Consider the following 19,956-nt stretch of genomic DNA (forward strand, 5'->3'; position numbering starts at 1 on the left):
CATTACACAAATATGCAATACAGCCATTAGAAATCCTCTTATAGCAACTAAGACATTCTGACAGCCAGCAAAGCTACTGATGTAAACTACTCAATGCAGACGGGATAGTTCGCCTTCTAACAGTCACGTTAGCGATCTGTCATCATCCTGCATTAGCCATTGAGAAAAAATAAGTGCAGACACCACTGGCCTGCTGCCAGTTTAAGGTGGAACTGTAAAATTAGAACAAGAATCTGGAGAATGAGCTGAGCTGACTTCAGCCTCGTAAGAAGTCGAACGTTGACAGACATTACATTCCACTTTTGGAAATGTTTCCTGACAGTGATACAAGAAATGCAGCTGTAGCTGAGCTGAAGCTTAAAGCAGGGCAAAGTAAGTCTACATTTTGTTTAAATTCAATTAGTTAGCCTATACTAGCACATTAGCACACCCTGAGACATACACTATATTGCCAAAAATCAGTCATCTGCCTTCACACTTATATGAACTTAAGTGACATTCCATTCTTAATCCTTAGGGTTTAATATGATGTTTGCACCCTTCACAGCTATAACAGCTTCAACTCTTCTGGGAAGGCTTTCCACAAGGATTAGGAGTGTGTTTATGGGAATTTTTGACCGTTCTTCCAGAAACGCATTTCTGAGGTCAGACACTGGTGTTGGACGAGAAGGCCTGGCTCACAGTCTCCGCTCTAATTCATCCCAAAGGTGTTCTATTGGGTTGAGGTCAGGACTCTGTGCAGGCCAGTCAAGTTCTTCCACACCAAACTCACTCATCCATGTCTTTATGGACCTGCTTTGTTCACTGGTGAGCAGTCATGTTGGAACAAGAAGGGGCCATCCCCAAACTGTTCCCACAAAGTTGGAAGCATTAAATTGTCCAAAATCTCTTGGGGCTGAAGTATTAGGAGTTCCTTTCACTGGAACTAAGGGACCGAGCCCAACTCCTGAAAAACAGCCCCACACCATAATCCTCCCTCCACCAAACTTTACGCTTGGCGCAATGCAGTCAGACAAGCACCGTTGTCCTGGCAACCGCCAAGTCCAGACTCGTCCATCGGATTGCCAGATGGAGAAGAGTGATTGGTCACTCCAGAGAACACATCTACACTGCTCTAGAGTCCAGTGGCAGTGCTGTACACCACTGCATTCGATGCTTTGCATTGCGCTTGGTCATGTAAGGCTTGGATGCAGCTACTCGGCCATGGAAACCCATTCCATGAAGCTCTCTACACGGTTCTTGAGCTAATCTGAAGGCCACACGAAGTTTGAAGGTCTGTAGTGATTGACTCTGCAGAAAGTTGGCGACCTCTGCGCACTATCAGCGCCTCAGCAGCCGCTGACCCTGAGCTGTCATTTTACGTTGCCGACTACTTCATGGCTGAGTTGCTGTCGTTCCCAATCGCTTCCACTTTGTTATAATACCACTGACAGTTGACTGTGGAATATTTAGTAGTGAGGAAATTTCACGACTGGAACTTGTTGCACAGGTGGCGTCCTACCACGGTACCATGCTGGAATTCTCTGAACTCCTACAAATGTCTGTAGAAGCAGTCTGCAGGCCTAGGTGCTTGGTTTTATACACCTGTGGCCATGGAAGTGATTGGAACACCTGAATTCAGTGACTTGGGTGGGTGACTGAATACTTTTGGCAATATAGTGTGTTTACAGCCAAGATGGTAAAATGGACATAAAATATGTCTCCCAGGGTGGTTGTATGTTTGCTGAAAGGACAAACTGGTTCCTCTTAACGTTGCGTACCTCAGGTCTAGAGACTACAGCAGGAAGCGACTAGGCGTGCTTACAACAAAAATAGTTATTTTAAAATTTTTGGGTGGAATGTCCCTTTAAGTGACGAGTGGCCGTGAAAGACCATTTTTATTGCAACAATAATAACATGCACCTGTTCTCTCTCTCTCTCTCTTTCTCTCTTTCTCTCTGTCTCTCTCTCTCTCTCTCTCTCTCTCTCTCTCTCTCTCTCTGTCCCTCCCTCTTCCTGTCCCGCCCTCTCTCCCCGCCCTTATATCTTTTGCTAAGTGTGATGGAGAGAATTTCACCTGTAAACTTTACTCCGTTGCCGTCTCGACAGTAAGGTAAGTCTGTCTGCACCGACACTTCAGTTTTTTAGGCACTTTTATGTGCTGACTTGATGAACACATCGAATGCGAATCCGGGAACCTCTACGGTGGCTAAACGGACCAACCCTACGCCCACCAGCCGCTCAGACAGCGTGAAAGCTTGAACTCTGCTATTTGGGAGACACAGAAGGTGCAATGTGTCGTCTGGTTCAGCGGTGTCCTGACTTCTCCCCGTCCGCCCGACCCTGCACCGCATCGGTTACCAGAGAAAACTTCATACAACAAGTCGGAGCGGAAACGGTCACACCACGCCGGCTCGCGCTGCCCTGCAGCGGTTTAGCGAGCTGCTCTGTTAGGACAGTGGTGGGTGACGGTAATGACGCTCCTGTGTGGATCTCGCCGTGAGCTAAATGTAAAGTTGCTGTTCTCGTACGCAAAGTGACTCAGGATTTACGACGTATTAACACTCTGGGGCAAAAGCCTCGCTGGACTGTTTTCCAGGGGCATGAAAAAGTGCGCCCCCTCCCCTTAATTCGTTATGTAACGTTAGTAAGGATAAAGAAGGGGAATGCTGCAGACCGGCTGCTGGGATAGGCTCCAGCACCCCCACCCCCTTGGAAAATGGATGGATGGATGGACGGAGCCCTGAAAGGGAGGGAACTGGGGGCGGGAATCTGCCCATCAGCTTTTGCATCAACCAATTAAATAACTACTCTTGGCTATCAATCACATTTTTATTGGCCAACCGCAGATTAGAGCGAGCTGTCTGTAAACAGCATCAGCGCCGCGCTGCTGGTTTTATGAGGGAAAAACCGCGACCCGCGTATTGCTGGACAGTGAGAGTTACACTGAATGAATGTTAACGCTGTCAGACGAATTATACGGCAGTTTAATATGGAAACTTTCCAAATAAAACCACGACGATAAAATGTCGAGTTCATTCACAGAACAAACAGACAGGCTGCTGCTGCTGGAACGCATGAAAGCCATGCTGAAGACTGTTAGAACCGTTAGGAATAAAACCTAATGGTTATGCTTCCTAATGGAAATTGGCTGATGGTTGCCGTTAGAGACCATTAGGAAACGAACAACTGTATTTTGAATCAGTCCCAGAACATCTGATTAAATGATCCGAATCCCTTACTCTGTGATATCAACCCAGAACACCATCGGAACCGACAGACACTTTTAATGGGTTCTCTGACTTTTTTCATCAGGGAGGTATTAAATGTAACTCTCTCGCTGTGTTATGGGCGAAAAACGGATGAAGTGATGAAATCGCCAAGCAGAAGCAGCCAAACGTTACCGTGTAATCTACTTAGATGTTGTGAGAAGGGGAAATTCTGCAGACCGGAGACCTGAAATGATCATAAGCACAAAACACTGAAGGCAAAGTTTCCATCAGGAACCAAGTGGCTTTGGAATCATTTTTTTGTGAATAAGCAAAGTTTAGGTGGAAACAGCATTTATATAAATTCAGAAAGGTCATGTGCCGGTCAGAACTGCATACCTGCACATATTTCTATATTGTGTTCATGTTTTTACCCACAAAGGCAGGAAGAACATCTATCAGTTCTCTGATGCTTTTATGTGTGATGGTCAGTGTTTGCCTGAACTCCTGCTTTACCTGCCAAAGACCTAAGCGTGTACATATAAGCAGGTACACCTGCACACATAAACCAAAAGGAGCGACAGATTTCACACAATGTAGTGGAGAAAAAAAATAAGATATGTGACTTTGAAATGTAGTGGAGTTAAAGTAAAACAATAATAGAAATACTTCAGTAAAGATACATGAAAAAACAGTACAGTAACGAATTACGTGTGTGTGTGTGTGTGTGTGTGTGTGTATGTATGTATGTATGTATATATATATATATATATATATATATATATATATATATATATATATATATATATATATATATATATATATATATACATACACACACACACACACACACACACACACACACACACACAAACGCACAAGTGAAACAATAGCTATGATAATGTATTGATCTGAAATAAAGAATTAGATAATATTTAAGGCAACTTCAAATTATCTTCCCACTCCTGCATGCCTCAACAGTGTGTAATGCCCTTTTTGCACTTTCCTTCAAACCACTGGCTGATGCACAAAATGAGAGACAGATAATTCACACTTGTGATTGGCCAATGCAAGTTTTGATTGACAGTCCATCTATTACATGATTGGGCGATGCAAGAAATGATTGACAGTGTTTTCGCCCATTCGTTATACTTGAAGGATACTGCTAATCCGTTCATGTTCATGCAACCACTGTCTTTAAAGATGTTAGTACTGACATCACATCAAGGGTGATGAAGCATGGTATTAACCTCAAGGTAGCAAATGGCATGTGTGATGTTTTTCTTAGAAAAAAGCATAATTAGTCTTTTGTATGTCATTTGATGGGCTGTGCAGTCATGACTAAACAACACATTTGGGATTTAAATGCAGTGGGTTGTACTGCACCACTCACTGCAGATTTCCAGTAAATATTAAAGGATGTTGATCTTAATTTATCATTATCCATGAACCTTGGGTGAACCTTGTAATGTTTTTGAATTCTCTGTTTAATTGCTCCTGTCTGTAGGGGTGGATGACATAATATCACAGTTTTCATGCCACAGGTTATATGTCCTGATATTTGTTTGTCCTTACGTACTGTGCATAACTACATCTGGTTAAACAAGGCCCATTATGCTTCTCTTACTGGTGGTCATTGTTCATTAAATATTGACAATACCAGTGAAATGCTCTGAAAAGTGTTTTATCACAACAACCTGTTAAACCCACAGTATGGCTCAACGCGTGGCTGTGATTGGAGGGGGAAGCTCTGGACTGACCTGCATTAAGTGCTGCTTGGATGAGGGGCTGGAGCCCGTGTGCTTTGAGAGCAGTGATGACATCGGTGGACTCTGGAGGTTTAAGGTGAGATGAAATGAACATCTTTGCTCTTGTGTTGTGTGCCTACCTGCTGGATTGGCAACTGATAGATTGCATTGTTATTTAGTAGAACCCTGTTTCCAAAACAATTGATACACTTGACAAAATATCAATAAAAACAGAGTGCAATGATGAGCAAATCATTTAAACCTGATATTTAATTGAAAATTAATTACAAAATAAAATTACAAAGACAACATATCAAATGTTGAAAAATTTTTTTGAAACATGTATACCTATTTTCAATTTGATGCCACCAACATGTTTAAAAAAAGTTGGGAGAGGGGCAACGAAAGACGGGTAAAGTTGTGTAAAGCTGAAAAACACCAGGTGGAATGTCTCACAACTAATTAGGTTAAATGACAACAGGCCAGTAACACAATTGCAAATAAAAAGCGTCCCAGAGAGGCGGTGCCTTTCAGAAGTAAAGATGAGGAGGGTTTCAACACTCTGTGAAAGGCTTCAGTTTCTCAATGTAAAATAGAAACTAATTTGGGGATTTCATCATCTATGGTACATAACATCATTAAAAGCTTCAGAGAATCTGGAGAAATGTATGTATGCAGTGGACAAGGCTGGAAACCAGTATTGCCTGGCCATGATCTTCGGGTCCTCGGGAGGCACTGCATTAAAAACCAAAACAATTCTGTAGTGCTAATAACTGCATGGGCTCAGGAACATTTCTGAAAAAAATGTCTATGAAAACAGTTTGTTGCAACATCCACAACTGCAAATGAAATTTCTACTGTGCAAAGAAACACGATCCAGAAATGCCACCACCTTCTCTGGGCCTGAGTTCATTTAATATCAAATCAAATCAAATTTATTTGTATAGTGCTTTTTACAACGGATGTTGTCACAAAGCAGCTTTACAGGATTTCAGAAAAGACAAAGTTTCCACAGGACTGAAAGAATGTACAGAATGTTCAGAAACCCCCCAGTGGGCAAGCCAGGGGCAACAGTGGCAAGGAAAAACTCCCTCAGAACTGAGGAAGAAACCTTGGGAGGAACCAGGCTCACCAGGGGGGACCCATCCTCCTCTGGTCAAACTACCTACAAGTGATTATACTACTAATATTAACAGCAGTAATATTGATATTAGGAATATCTAGGAGTCTATGAGAACATCAGGGTAGGGTGGGCAGCTCATCCAAGGTGGATGGTGGTAGGCGTGGGCAGCTGGTCTGAAGTGGGTAGCAGGGGGGCTCGGCAGTCAGTCGTCCTTCAGTGTCCAGCCGGACATGTGGGCAGTTGTATACTCGGAAAAAAAAAAGCAGGTAAATGGGATTAGTTTTGTTCTATCCGTTTGTATATAAACAGGGAATGTAAACATTTACAGAGTGTGGCTAACGACTCCGGCAGATCTGACTATGACAGCTTAACTAAAAGGAGAGAACCAGAAGGACACACAGACACGGCAGCACTCTGAAACAGTTCGGCATCCCTCCACTCCACCGTCCACAAACTTGAGTGACCGCGTGCGAGCAGCGGGACGACAGTACCAGCGTCTCAGTTTACTATAATTCCCTGTGTCCATGGACCCCTGGATCTGCTGCCTTTATCTAGGGGGGAACATTACCTACCAAAAGCTAAACTGAACAAGTGTGTTTTCAGCCTAGTCTTAAAGATTGAGACTGTGTCTGAGTCCCGAACAGTTTCTGGAAGATCATTCCAGAGTTTGGGGGCTTTATAAGAAAAAGCTCTTTCCCCAGCTGAAACCTTCTGAATTCTAGGAACTATTAATAAGCCAGCGCTCTGGGATCTGAGTGGTCGTGATGGCTCATAATGAGAAATAAGGTCTTGCAGGTATTCAGGAGCAAGACCATGTAGGGCTTTATAAGTCAGTAAAAGGATTTTATAATCAATACGGAATTTAATAGGTAGCCAATGAAGTGATGATAGCGCTGGACTAATATGCTCAAATTTTCTAGTTTTAGTGAGGACCCTGGCTGCGGCGTTTTGGACTAGTTGGAGTTTGTTTAAATTCCTGCTCGTGCATCCTGACAGTAGTGCGTTACAGTAGTCTAGCCTAGAAGTAATAAAGGCGTGTACTAGTGTTTCTGCATCACGCAGGGACAGGGCATTTCTGATCTTGGCGATGTTGCGAAGATGTAGAAAAGCTGTCCTAGTGATGCTGCCTATGTGTTGATCGAATGATAAATCTGAATCTATTATAACACCGAGATTTTTTGCTGCTGAGCCAGGTGTGGCTGGAAAGTCGGCGAGATTTAAGATTAAATCTGGTGATTTACTTCTTGCTAATTTTGGACCCAGAAGGAGAACCTCCGTTTTGTTACTGTTTAATAGGAGGAAGTTGCGTGACATCCAGCCTTTCACGTCTTTTACACAGTCCTCCATTTTCTTTAACCTGTGTTGGTCATCAGGCTTGGCTGATATGTACAGTTGAGTATCGTCTGCATAACAATGAAAGTTTACGCCATGATTACTTATAACTGTGCCTAACGGTAACATGTATAGTGTAAATAGTAATGGTCCTAATATAGACCCCTGTGGAATTCCAAATCTCACTTTTGAATAATTAGAAGATAAATTGTTTACCCTAACAAACTGATAACGTTCTGATAGGTAAGATCTGAACCATGATAGGGCCGTCCCTGTGACTCCAACCATGTTTTCTAACCTTTCTAGGAGAATATTGTGGTCTATTGTATCGAAAGCCGCGCTGAGGTCAAGTAGCACTAAGAGAGATATGTAACCTTGATCAGAGGCAAGAAGAAGATCATTAGTTATCTTAACTAGAGCTGTCTCAGTGCTATGGTGTGGCCTGAATCCAGACTGGAATTTTTCATATATATGGTTCTTGTGTAGATATGAACTAAGTTGTTGGGCCACAGCTTTTTCTAAGATCTTAGATATAAACGGTAAGTTAGAAACAGGCCTGTAATTGGACAAAACGGCGACATCAAGATTTGGTTTCTTGATCAGGGGTTTGATAACTGCTAGTTAATTTAATATGGACTGAGGTGAAGTGTCCTGTGGTCCAATTAATCAAAATTAGAACTTATTTTTCGAAATCATGGATGTGATCCAGCCTCTAGGTGAAAGATGAGAGTGATCATGCAGCTTGTTTTCAGCGCACAGTTCAAAGGCCAGCATCTGGGATGGTATGGGGTGCATTAGTGCATGTGGCATGGGTGACTTGCACGTCTGTGGAGGCACTATTAATGCTTAACCATATACATCTGTGGAGGCACTATTAATGCTTAACCATTTACATCTCTGGAGGCATTATTAATGCTGAACCTTATCGGTGGTGGATGAAGTACACAAATCATGTACTTGAGTTAAAGAAGAGATACCCAAGGATAAATATTACTTCAGTGAAAGCTCCTCCCTTTACACCTCCACGTCAATAAAAGTACAAAGGTATTTGCCTTCAAATGTACTTTCAAAAGTAGAAGTACTAAAAGAGTAATTAACTTAATTCAACTTAGTTGAGTTTAAGTTTAATAAAAAACTTGTATTAAGGTTATTAACAAAGTTAGGTTAGTTCATTGTTTATGTTAAATAGACTCTCCCAAATTTTTTTTTGCTGCTGCACTGACATTGAACCGTGTGCTGCACTGGATCAGTATGACCGACAGGTCAAAACAAGCACAAAACAAAGTTACCGCTGTGCCCTGATTGCTTTGCGCTTCTTTCATTTTAACATGTTATGTTTTTATGCACACATAAACCAAAAGGACAGTTTTTGCATAATGTAGTGGAGAAAAACATAAGATATTTGAAATGTTATTTTCAATTTAACATAGGGTTTAAATGATTTGCACATTATATTCTGTTTTATGTACATTATGGACAGCATTCTAACTTTTTTAAAATGGAGATGCAGATGGTCTTGCTCAGAACAAGTATTTGAACAATATTCCACTTCTTTTTCTTTTTTTTTTTTTTTTCTTTTTTTTTTTTTTCTCACATTCCCTTACATCCCCAGGAGAATCCTGAGCCAGACAGGGCAAGCATTTACCATTCAGTGATCATCAACACCTCAAAGGAGATGATGTGCTACAGTGACTTCCCCATCCCAGGCCATTTCCCAAACTTCATGCACAACTCATACATCATGGACTACTACCGTATGTATGCTGAGCACTTCAAGCTCACATGCTACATTCGCTTCCAGGTAAGCTAGCAATGTCTTTGGCAGTTGTGCTGATGGGCTTCCATCTTGTTAAAGTATTTGCATTGTTAATATTGAACTTGGGACTGATTTTTCATCCAGACTACAGCACACACACACACACGCGCACACACACACACACACACACACACACACACACCATCTAAGCTGCTTCTCCCACAGGGGGTGCGGGAGCCTATCCCAGTGGTCATTGGGCAGCCAGACTACAGCGAGTAATGTAAATGATTAATGTTTACCAGTAGAGGTAAAGCAAGTTTGAGTGGGTCAGGGGTGGGTGAAGTTGCCAAGCTCACATGTGTAAGCACACTGGACATTATGAATAGGGCAGTGCCTAAAATATAGATTATATAATTATATTTTAAATAAGTATTATTTGTCAAATGTATTGCAATGGCACAGTTATTATGTAAGTGCATTTGTAAACTTTGCTTTAAATTCCAGACAAAAGTCCTTCGAGTCATTCCAAGACCAGACTTTGCTCATTCTGGTCAGTGGGACATAGAGACAGAGGACAAAGAAGGGAACAGAGAGAAACATGTATTTGATGCAGTGCTGGTCTGCACTGGACACCACTGTCACCCCCACCTCCCTCTGAAAGACTTTCCAGGTACAATAGTACAACTGTGTTATTCTTTTTGCTTTGAGCAAAAACACTTACATTGATCAACACGAATCGCACCATCAAGTAAAATCAGTTATTAATGTGTATAACAGAAACACTCAACTCTCATGAATAAACATACATTTAAAAGTCAGTAAGGTTGCAGAGTCTGAAGCAACATAAAAAAGAACAGAATCTCTTGAGGTGTTTAATGGTTGATTTTCTGCTCTACCCCTTGTTTCTACATTGACTTTTGTTGAGACAGTATTGTAGCACACAACAGCCAAGTGTGGGCTTTATTTATATAGAAATTTAAGCAGTTACGTAAAAGTTTAGTTTTTTTTTGGCAGACATTTCTGGTCTTTTTCTGTTTTTTTTCTGGTCAAAAAAACATTTTATCAACTAATTCAAACCCTGACCTGAAGACTGAGCAAACCTGATATAAGCAAATCCCCCAAACCTGATATAAAGCCCTCTTTGAAGTAGCAGATTAGCAGTCCTTTCTTTTAAATAAAAGCTCACTGGTACGTGTACATGTGAGACAGAATGGCAGAACATTATTATGAAATGTCAATATTGAAGGAGCCGTGGTAACAGTCCAATAATAACCTTTGCCCTGTGTTTAGTAAGTGTACAGGTGCCGTAGAGGCATTTCCAACCATATGTTGAAATTTCTATTAGTAAAATAGGTTTAAAGGTCTTTTTCATTATTTGGGTGAATTAGCAAAATTCTATCTGCAATGTCTAAGCATTGCTTATACCAGCACAGAGAGCAGGAGGGTGGGACAGACATAACTCTTATAAGTACCTGGGTGTGCACCTTAACTGTAAACTGGACTGGTCAGACAACACAGCTGCACTTTACAGGAAAGGACAGAGCAGACTCTGCTCAGGAGACTGAGGTCATTTGGAGTGCAGGGGCCACTCCTGAGGACCTTTTTCGACACAGTGGTGGCATCAGCCATCCTCTATGGAGTGGTCTGCTGGGGCGGCAGCACCTCCACTGCAGACAGGAAGAAACTGGACAAACTGATCAGGAGGGCCGGCTCGGTCCTAGGGACTCCTCTGGACCCAGTGCAGGAGGTGGGAGAAAGGAGGATGCTAAACAAGCTAGCATCCATGCTGGAGAACGACTCCCATCCCATGCATGAGACTCTGGCAGCACTGGGCAGTTCCTTCAGTGACCAGCTCCTTCACCCCAAGTGTGTGAAGGAGTGCTATCGCAGGTCCTTCCTTCCTGCTGCTGTGAGTCTGTACAATCAGCACTGCTCCCAGTAGACCACACACAATATACACTTACATTCAGAATGCGAGCATTTTTCATTTTTCATTGTGCAATATGTTCCTAAGTGCAATACAGATTCCTATGCAACTCTTACTTTATTTTATTATCCTTATTTTGTTGTAAATAGTCTAGAGATTTAGCTTTATTTTTTTATTATTTCTAATGTTGATAATGTTTATACTGTTTCCCATTTCTATTACTGAGTGCCTTACTCCTGTTACTCTGCTGCTGCTGTAATACTGTGAATTTCCCCGCTGTGGACTAATAAAGGATTATCTTATCTTATCTTATCTTATCTTATCTTATCTTATCTTAACGAAACAAACACAGAATTCAAACAATACAAAGACCAACAACTAGGAAAAACACACAAATACAAGAGGGCTTAAATACAAGAGGGCTGACAAGGGATAACAAGACACAGGTGGAAAACAACTGGTAACAATCAGGGGCAGAGTCAGAAAACATGGGGGCCGGACTGGGAATGAATCAAACAAAGAAAGCACATGGACTAGACCAAAACAAAAAACACATGGAAGGCGGGGAGGGGCCAATCGTGACACATTGTACATTTTTATACATTCACTTGTTTTATTTTTTTTTTTCCAATATGCTCAACTCAATGCACAAATGAATAGAAATTATTCACTGAAATGTGCAGAAAAGTGTCACATTAAGTGTGTTTCCTGTATAGGATGTAATAACTTTGGTGTCAATAACATATTCAGTCTTAAGGCCTAAACCCAGTTGAGACATTGTGTCTGGATTTGGAAAGAGTGGCTGCTTATAAATTGAACTTGTAGGCTAGAATTCTTTGATAGCAGTTTGAGAGGTTGATTGGGATGTTAGTATCTTCAGCATCTTAAATAAAAGTCAGGAGAGTAAACATACAAAGACTACTAAAATGTGTATGTTGTGCTCTCTCAGATCTTAAGTTTACATTTTGGAAAAAAAAATAATAATTCACTTCTCTTCAGGTATAGATACATTCAAGGGGAAATATTTACATAGTCGAGACTATAAGACTCCAGAGGAATGGCGTAACAAGAGAGTGGTTGTGATTGGAATCGGCAATTCAGGAGGTGACATCGCTGTGGAGCTTAGCAGGATGACCAAGCAGGTGAGTCCAACATGCCTACAGCAAGACTTGTTTATATTAATATTACTTATTAATATTAAATATTAATGTAATATTTAGCCCATCTGAATGAAAAGGTGCTGAGAAAATGTAAAATGTTGGCACCAGTCATTTTAAGTCTGTCTCCGGCACAAGACTTGTTGTCTTTGAGCTACTAACTACCCCCACCTGCTGGAAGAAAAGGTAAGACTATGGTGGGAAATCAGAAACCATATTATCAGAGAAAGGTTTGTGATGAACTATTTTGGAAAACCTTAAAGAAACTCTACCACATGAATTGTGAATATGTTGTAACTGTGTTATATGTTATAATTTGTCAGGACAGAATAAGAAAAGACAAGTAATGCTCACGTTTGACATTTATTATTTAAGTAAAAGCTGCTTTGTGAAATAGCCATATAGACTTTGAAAATCTTGGACCTTTCAGTTCATGGTTCTTTAAAGTATGACTTTTAGAAATGAGATGTGCTTTGCCTACCAAATCTGAAGTAGGAAATGTGGGTGTAATTTTAGTCTCAACCCTGTTTTATCCTATGTGTAAATGTATTCACTTAATTTAAAATTTTGATATGGCTTAAGCCTCTTCTGTCTCTTTCTGATGCACAGGAACTTGTTCATGCATTTGTTACGTGCAGAATTGATTACTCTGAAGCTCTTTTTAATGGACTTCTTAAACAACTCATGCAGTGCTGTATATTTTTACAACACATGTCTAACTTGTACAAAAAAGGCAGCCGAACAAAACAAAAGCTCCAACAAAAAAGAGAGCTTGTTGTTTTTAAAGCTCTAAACTCAGTACCTGAGTATCTGAGCTGAACGTCTGTCTGTTTATGTTGCACCACCAGGTGTTTTTTTTAGCATTACACAACTTTATCAGCCTTTGTTGCCCTCGTCCCAACTTTTCTGGAATGTGTTGCTGGCATCAAAGTTAAAATGGGCATACATTTTTCAAAAAACAAAATTTCTCAGTTTCAACATTTGATATGTTGTTTTTGTAGCATTTTCAATGAAATATAGGGTTTAATTGATTTACACATCATTGCATTTTTATGTTATTATTTACTTTTTCACAGTATCCCAACCTTTCTGGAAATTGGGGTTGTAGAAACACCACATCAACCACCTGGGGTACCATAGCGATAACCTTGCCACACCCTAGCCACCACCTACGATACCATAACAACTGCCTACCAACTATGCGATACCATAGCAACCTTCTTGCAAAACCCAGATAACCACCTGGTATACCATAAAAACTTCCATGGAAACCATAGCAACCACCCAGCAATATGCTAGCAACCACCTGATATACCATACAGCAACCATCTAATAGCAACCTAGCAACACCTGGGAATTGCTTAAGCTCTGCAATCACTTTTCTAGTTTAGTTTGTGTTTGACTTCAGATGGTTTAATAATTCTCATATTGCTTATACCAAACAGTGATAATAAAAGAAAAGAAAATTCAACATTAATTTCTTCTGTTACTGATAAATTTTATTATCTGTCTGTGAAGCACTTTAATCTGCCACAAGTGTGAAAAGCGCTCTATAAATAGTTATTATTTCTATTAAGAGTGAAGAATAAAACCTCTACATCTTGTGTCTGTACCAATTTAAGGTTTTTCCTAAAATCACACATCTAAGCCCAGAACCGCTTACATTCTAAGATAGATTATGTCTCCTATGGAACATAGAAGGTAGGACACACCTCACTACATTTGGGTCTCAAAATGAATATGTTGTGTCTCTCCAGGTTTTTCTGAGCACTAGGAGGGGTTCCTGGATTCTGAATCGTGTGGGGCCTAACGGTGTTCCCATAGACATGTTCTTTAACAGGGCATCTCAAATGATGCGGCATATTTTGCCCTTAAGCGTTATCAGCAGCCTGGGAGAGAAGAGGCTCAATCAGAGGTTCAACCATGCACTATTCGGGTTGCAGCCAAAACACAGGTATGGTAATTCAATTCAAATCAATTCACTTCATCAGATCAGATGCAGGTCAGATGCAGACCTTTTGTAAAACAGCAGTTAAACAATGATACTTTGTTATCATTCTATACCTGGGATGTGGACAATATTTCTTTTAGTAATAATGCCCTAGAATCAGGCATATATCCCCCTCTGCATTTCCCCAAATTAAAGTTCAGAGTGTAATTTGTGACATTTGAACTGGCAGCCAAAATGGATGGTATGCAGCCAGTGGTCACACACAACAACACATACAACAACAATTAAACAGTGACAGCCAATGTTACAAATTATTTGTAAATCTAGAACTGCTTAAGATGGAGAATGGGCTACCCACTCATACACACAAGTAACCACAAAAAATCTAATTCCTCTGCAAAGCCAACTTTGCTTCACATGCACACCTATGGATGCTGGATTAAGTTTGTGATTTCTGTTGTTTCTATTTATAAGCAATATCTTCAGACGGAAAATTCAACATTAACATTTATTTATAAAAAGAAACTAAAGGCCAGTGTAATCTGGAGGATTCCATATGCCTGTGTGACGTGCACATCAAGACAAGTCGCCTCTACAGCTATTGTTTAAAATGTCTGTCCGCTGAGTTCAACTGCAGTTTGTTTTTATAGTTTACAGTAAGTCATACTGTGCTCTACAGCACACTGACACTGTGCAACTATAATAAAAACTGTGATGCGGTTGGGTGGGCGAAGATAAGTTTTGAGGATATATTTGCAAAAAAAAACAAATTTAGGGGACCATTGACTTCTAATGTCAGTTAACTTTGCAGCTCCAGCACAATTAGCTTAGTGGCTCCAGCAAAGCTAAAGAACTGTAACATGTCTTAGCTCAATGACTACATTTCAGGGAAGTGGAAAACTGGAAATGTTTGCCAAACCCTTTCTTTAAGTGAAAATGTGCATACTCTGTCAAAGTCTTACTCAACTAAAGTCTAAAATAGGAAATAGGAAGCTGTGACTATACTTGAGTACAAAGGTACCTATATTTAGACATATTAAAATATATCACTGCTGTCGCAAGAAAACCTTGCAGCTCTATGTTTGTCATTTTTCAGTTTTTATCATAATTTGAAAATGCCTGTTGACCTTTACATTGTGTGTAATTTTCATGATGAACAGACTAAAAGAAACAGCCCAAAATGACTTATGAAAAATTCTGTTTCCATCGACTCACATTGAAAGTAATGCATGTTTTTTCCTTCTCCTGTAAAGTTACCATTTTGGAGATATGAGGTTTTCTTCCAACAACAGCGATATATATATATATATATATATATATATATATATATATATATATATATATATATATATATATATATATATATATATATATATATATATATATATATATAAAAAACAAGTAAATGTTATGCATCGGCAATCTTTGTATTGTGTTTTAACATTGTGTTAAAATATTAAATCATATTACATTTAACATTAAACAAGATTAGCAAGTCTGCCTAGGCGTAACCCTTTTCATCTGGAAAGTGTTTTTCTAGAATGTCCTGTCTTCTTCAGTATAATCCTCTTCCTCGTTTATATATGATTAGCGCCTTCTGCCCTCTGACAGTGCCTTTTCATACTGCTGCTCAATATAGGTGGTAGGTTTCGTCTGGCACCTCTGGTAAGATCTTTCTGCCTTGTGAGACCCTAAAAGGGGTCAGATGCAGGTCAGATGCAGACATTTTATAAAACAGCAGTTATACAAGGATACTAAAAGGGGTCAAAACTCCAGGCAGCATAGTTCTCTGCTACTCTGATTATCGCAGATTAGCTAAGCAATTGATCCCTCTCATTCTAGACCTCACCTCTTGGAGCTGCTTCCCTCTGGTATTCAGGGTCATCAAAACCAAGGCTCTTTATTATTCTATATATATATTATATTTTTATTTTAAATGTCCTATTGTTAGGTATTTGTTACTAGTCTGTGTGCTTGGCTACTCTGTTCAATGTTATGTGTCATAAAATAGGCACTCACCAAGCCAAAATGTTTCCCTGTATCTTTCCAGGCTGACAAGCCAGCACCCCATGGTGAATGACGAACTGCCCAACCGCATTCTCTCGGGCACCGTCCTAGTCAAGCCCAATGTGTGTGAGTTCCGTGGCTCCAGTGTGATCTTTGAGGACGGTACTGTCGAGGACAACATTGACCTGGTGGTGTTTGCCACAGGCTACACTTTCTCTTTCCCCTTTCTGCCCGATCATGTTATATCGGTAACCGGGAACAAGACGTCCCTGTATAAGCACATATTCCCTCCAGGCCTTGAGAGGTCAACTCTGGCTGTGATTGGCCTCATCCAGCCTCTAGGAGCCATCATGCCCATCTCTGAGATGCAAGCTCGCTGGGCCACACGGGTCTTTAAAGGTGAGAGTTTAAAGCCATAGAATGGCCCATTTGCTGGCTCACCTTTTTTTTTTTTAATGATCTTTGAGATTTAGTGGAATAAAAGACATTTGCTGTGACTTTTCTGTCATAGGTTGGCCATTTTATATACAGTATCTTTGTGTGGCCTTTTTTCGTTGATGAGTATTGTTTTATGTTGTTATATAGGACTTCTAAAGCTTCCATCAATGAAAACAATGCTGAAAGACATCAAGGCAAAGGAAGAGACCATGGCCAAAAGGTAATAAACATCTATTAGGAGAATGTAGGGGAAATGAACCTTACTTACATTTATGGCACAATTCTGTTCTAATCTGTAGGGTCTGGGTCCAGCACAGGTGATTTACCTGTTTTATCACATCTATTGAATCTGGTAACTAACTGCTAAATTTAATGTCCCCTAGGCTTTCAGCTTTTCACATTTTAGCCACAAAAACGTCTGAGCCTGTTGCCTGAATGGCAGTTAAGTTTATTTCCCTTTTTGATTGGGCACAGAACTGAGTGCATCATAATTTTGTTGTAACTTGTTAACTGTAATCACTGCCTTTGCTAAAGCTGAAATGGCCTGGCATCATAGATGACATTTAATTGGCTGAAGTTTGCAAATAACGATCTATGAAATACTTGTCTTGAATAACATAAGGTATTAAATAAGTTGCATTACGTCAAGAGGCTATCACTGCAGTTGCTAAACATAGAATGGATGACATTAAGGCAGTCCAGCTCATTGGGGGAGGCCTCAATTCTTGAAGTGCTATGTCATGAATGTTTTCTGTTTCTGCAACTAGACTTCTCTCTCTCAAACACTTAATAGTGAGTAGATGCAGCTGCTTGCTACTAGTGTTTAGCTTGATAAACAGTCATTTCCCAGCAGACAGCACCTGGATTTGAGCCAGTTAAAGTTCTCAGTGAGGGGTTAAACGGGTTGATTTTACTGTGCAGTTTACCTCAGACAGTCTGAGAACTTCTTTGAGTCCCTGAGACTGAAACTTACTAAAATACAGCAAAAAACTCAACAGTTATGGCTGCAAACTTGGGTTAAACATTGGAGGGAAAAGAATCGTTCAGAATTTATGTAGCAATCCAGCAATTACTCCATTTTTTTCCCTGACATCCAGAACAGAACATGCATTTTCAACCCGACCTGCAGGTCTCCTAGTGGCAACTCATCGGATATTTTTATTAATATAATCAAATATATTAATTGTATTGAAAATGTCATGAAAAAATTAAATTTAATTAAAATAAATTTTAAAATTCAAGGCTAAAATTCAGAACATTCTAATTATGCAGTTATGGATTTTACAAAGGGTTTGTGCTAATGACTAGTCAGGTGACTGGTTGAGTAGCAAAAAATAATAAGTGGTGCAACCTTTAATGAGTAGAGTAAGAGCCTCCCTTACTGAATTGTAGAGCTGAGTTGTACACAGAATCCAGAGCAATAAGAGTGCTAGCTGGGTTATTTGTAGAGAAATAAAGAACAGACAATAAAACTGCCTCCACAGTTATTTTCCTGCTGTGCAGCAAAGCAAACTTTCTATAAAAGAAGCTGTATGCAAATCCCAGTGGTTTCCTATTACGTATATGTGTGTATCATGTTGACTAGACCTTTGCTCCAGTGTAACTCTGCTATCTTCACTCAGGTATGTGGCCTCCCAGAGACACACCATCCAGGTAGACTATCTCCCCTACATGGATGAGCTGGCTATGCAAGTGGGTGTACGTCCTAACCTCCTTTGGCTGTTCTTAACGGATCCTATTCTGGGTTGGAGGGTTATGTTTGGTCCCACCACCCCGTATCAGTACCGGCTGCATGGGCCAGGCCGCTGGGAGAGGGCTCGTCAGGCTATCTACACCCAGTGGGAGCGTGTGGCCCAGCCCATGAAGACACGTAGTGTCCCTATGCAGGAGTCACACCATTCTTCTCTTCCTCTCCTCCTGTCCATGTCTGCTGCTGCTCTGCTCTCAGCTGTCTACTACGCCAGGGCCAGCCTCACTGGCATCCTCCCAGATATCTCATCCCACCTGGACAGGGTAACAGCTTATCTGCCACAACTATCAAGGCAGTGACCACTTAACCTGTCTTGAAACTCCTCAGAGAGAGCTGATTGCTCTCCTGTAGAAGCAGTATATGGAGGAAGGCTGCTAGGTAGAGTAAAAGCAGGGTGCTGCTAGCTGGAGAAATGACATAATATTTTAATTACTTTTAACACTTCCAGTTAAAACCCTTAAAGTTATTGGTTTTATAAAGACATGTAGTTTTCATAAATATCTTAGAGTTTTGATCATCTTCTTTCCAAATATAGCTATTGGAGATTGATCCTATTCAACCCCAGAGTATGCAGAATTCTAGATGTATCTTCATTCCCCGTCTACTATGTTCCACTGAAACTCTTATTGTGTTTTCAAAGTATAGTATTGTTGTACATTAACTGTTTCATTTAGACACAAGCCAAAGCCACCTACACTGTAGCCTACTCATATAAAATGAGCAATCTGAAGGGCTAATTCTGATTTAATCATGCTGCTTTTTTTAGTAATTAAATCTGATCACTCTCATTATCACATAAAGGAGAGTAGATATTTGCAAAAGGTGTGTTAGCTTATGACAATTTATAAAATCTTTTGGCACTATGAAAATCATTTCAGTTTAATTAATATGAAAATTATTTCATTTTAAAGACACTGTTTTGCAAGTAGTATAATCAGTAACTTCATGATTTACCAAGAAGTGACTTCATTCAACATTTAATGAAAAAAAGATTCATTTTACTGGTGAGTTGTTGTGTTTTTTTTTTTTTTTTTTTTTGTGTGATGGAATTTGCAAGCAGTTGTCATGTGGTCTTAATACAACATGATTCTTGTTCTTTGTAGTGAAAAACTAAAAGTCCTGAAACATTTCATTAAATAATACTGTACTGCCTTAATTATGCATTAAATAATTCCTGGTTAATTGTATGTTTCTAATGTATGTAAAAACTTAAAAATAAAAAAGGATTTGACCAGAGACACTGATTAGTCTTTGCTTAAATTAGTCTTGACTTACATACTTCCGTGTATATATACTTGACTTACAATATCCATGCATCTTAATCAGTGGAGCGTAACAAGTGACAATTTATCAATTTTTGCATACCCAAGAGAAATGAATGGATCTGAAGAGTGAACCCTTTCTTATGTACTCACGTATATTTGTGAGGAAAGAGAGTGCATTATGACTGCTGTCCTGTCCAGGGTGTATCCTGCTTTCTGTCCATTTACTGCTGGGAAAGGCTCCAGCAGGAACAACCCAGAAGGATAAGCGTCTTAGACTCGTGTGTGTGTGTGTGTGTGTGTGTGTGTGTGTGTGT

General features: G+C 40.0%; 1 protein-coding gene across 2 annotated transcripts; it reads left to right on the forward strand.

The window, feature by feature from the left end:
- Positions 1-1,975: 1,975 nt before the first annotated feature.
- On the forward strand, positions 1,976-19,613 carry LOC108415675 (flavin-containing monooxygenase 5-like). Of its 2 annotated transcripts, XM_017688727.2 has the most exons (9): positions 1,976-2,092; positions 4,901-5,033; positions 9,004-9,192; positions 9,652-9,817; positions 12,074-12,216; positions 13,989-14,185; positions 16,233-16,588; positions 16,775-16,847; positions 18,250-18,676. In XM_017688727.2, the coding sequence occupies exons 2-9, from the start codon at positions 4,902-4,904 to the stop codon at positions 18,674-18,676; spliced, it is 1,683 nt and encodes a 560-aa protein (XP_017544216.1). In that variant the 5' UTR covers positions 1,976-2,092; position 4,901. The 2 variants fall into 2 exon arrangements, with proteins under 2 accessions (XP_017544216.1, XP_037394115.1); XM_037538218.1 differs by lacking the exon at positions 1,976-2,092 and having other exon boundaries at positions 4,902-5,033; positions 18,250-19,613.
- Positions 19,614-19,956: the final 343 nt, after the last annotated feature.

The sequence above is a fragment of the Pygocentrus nattereri genome, chromosome 4 (genome assembly GCF_015220715.1).
Source record: "Pygocentrus nattereri isolate fPygNat1 chromosome 4, fPygNat1.pri, whole genome shotgun sequence".
NCBI lineage: Eukaryota > Metazoa > Chordata > Actinopteri > Characiformes > Serrasalmidae > Pygocentrus > Pygocentrus nattereri.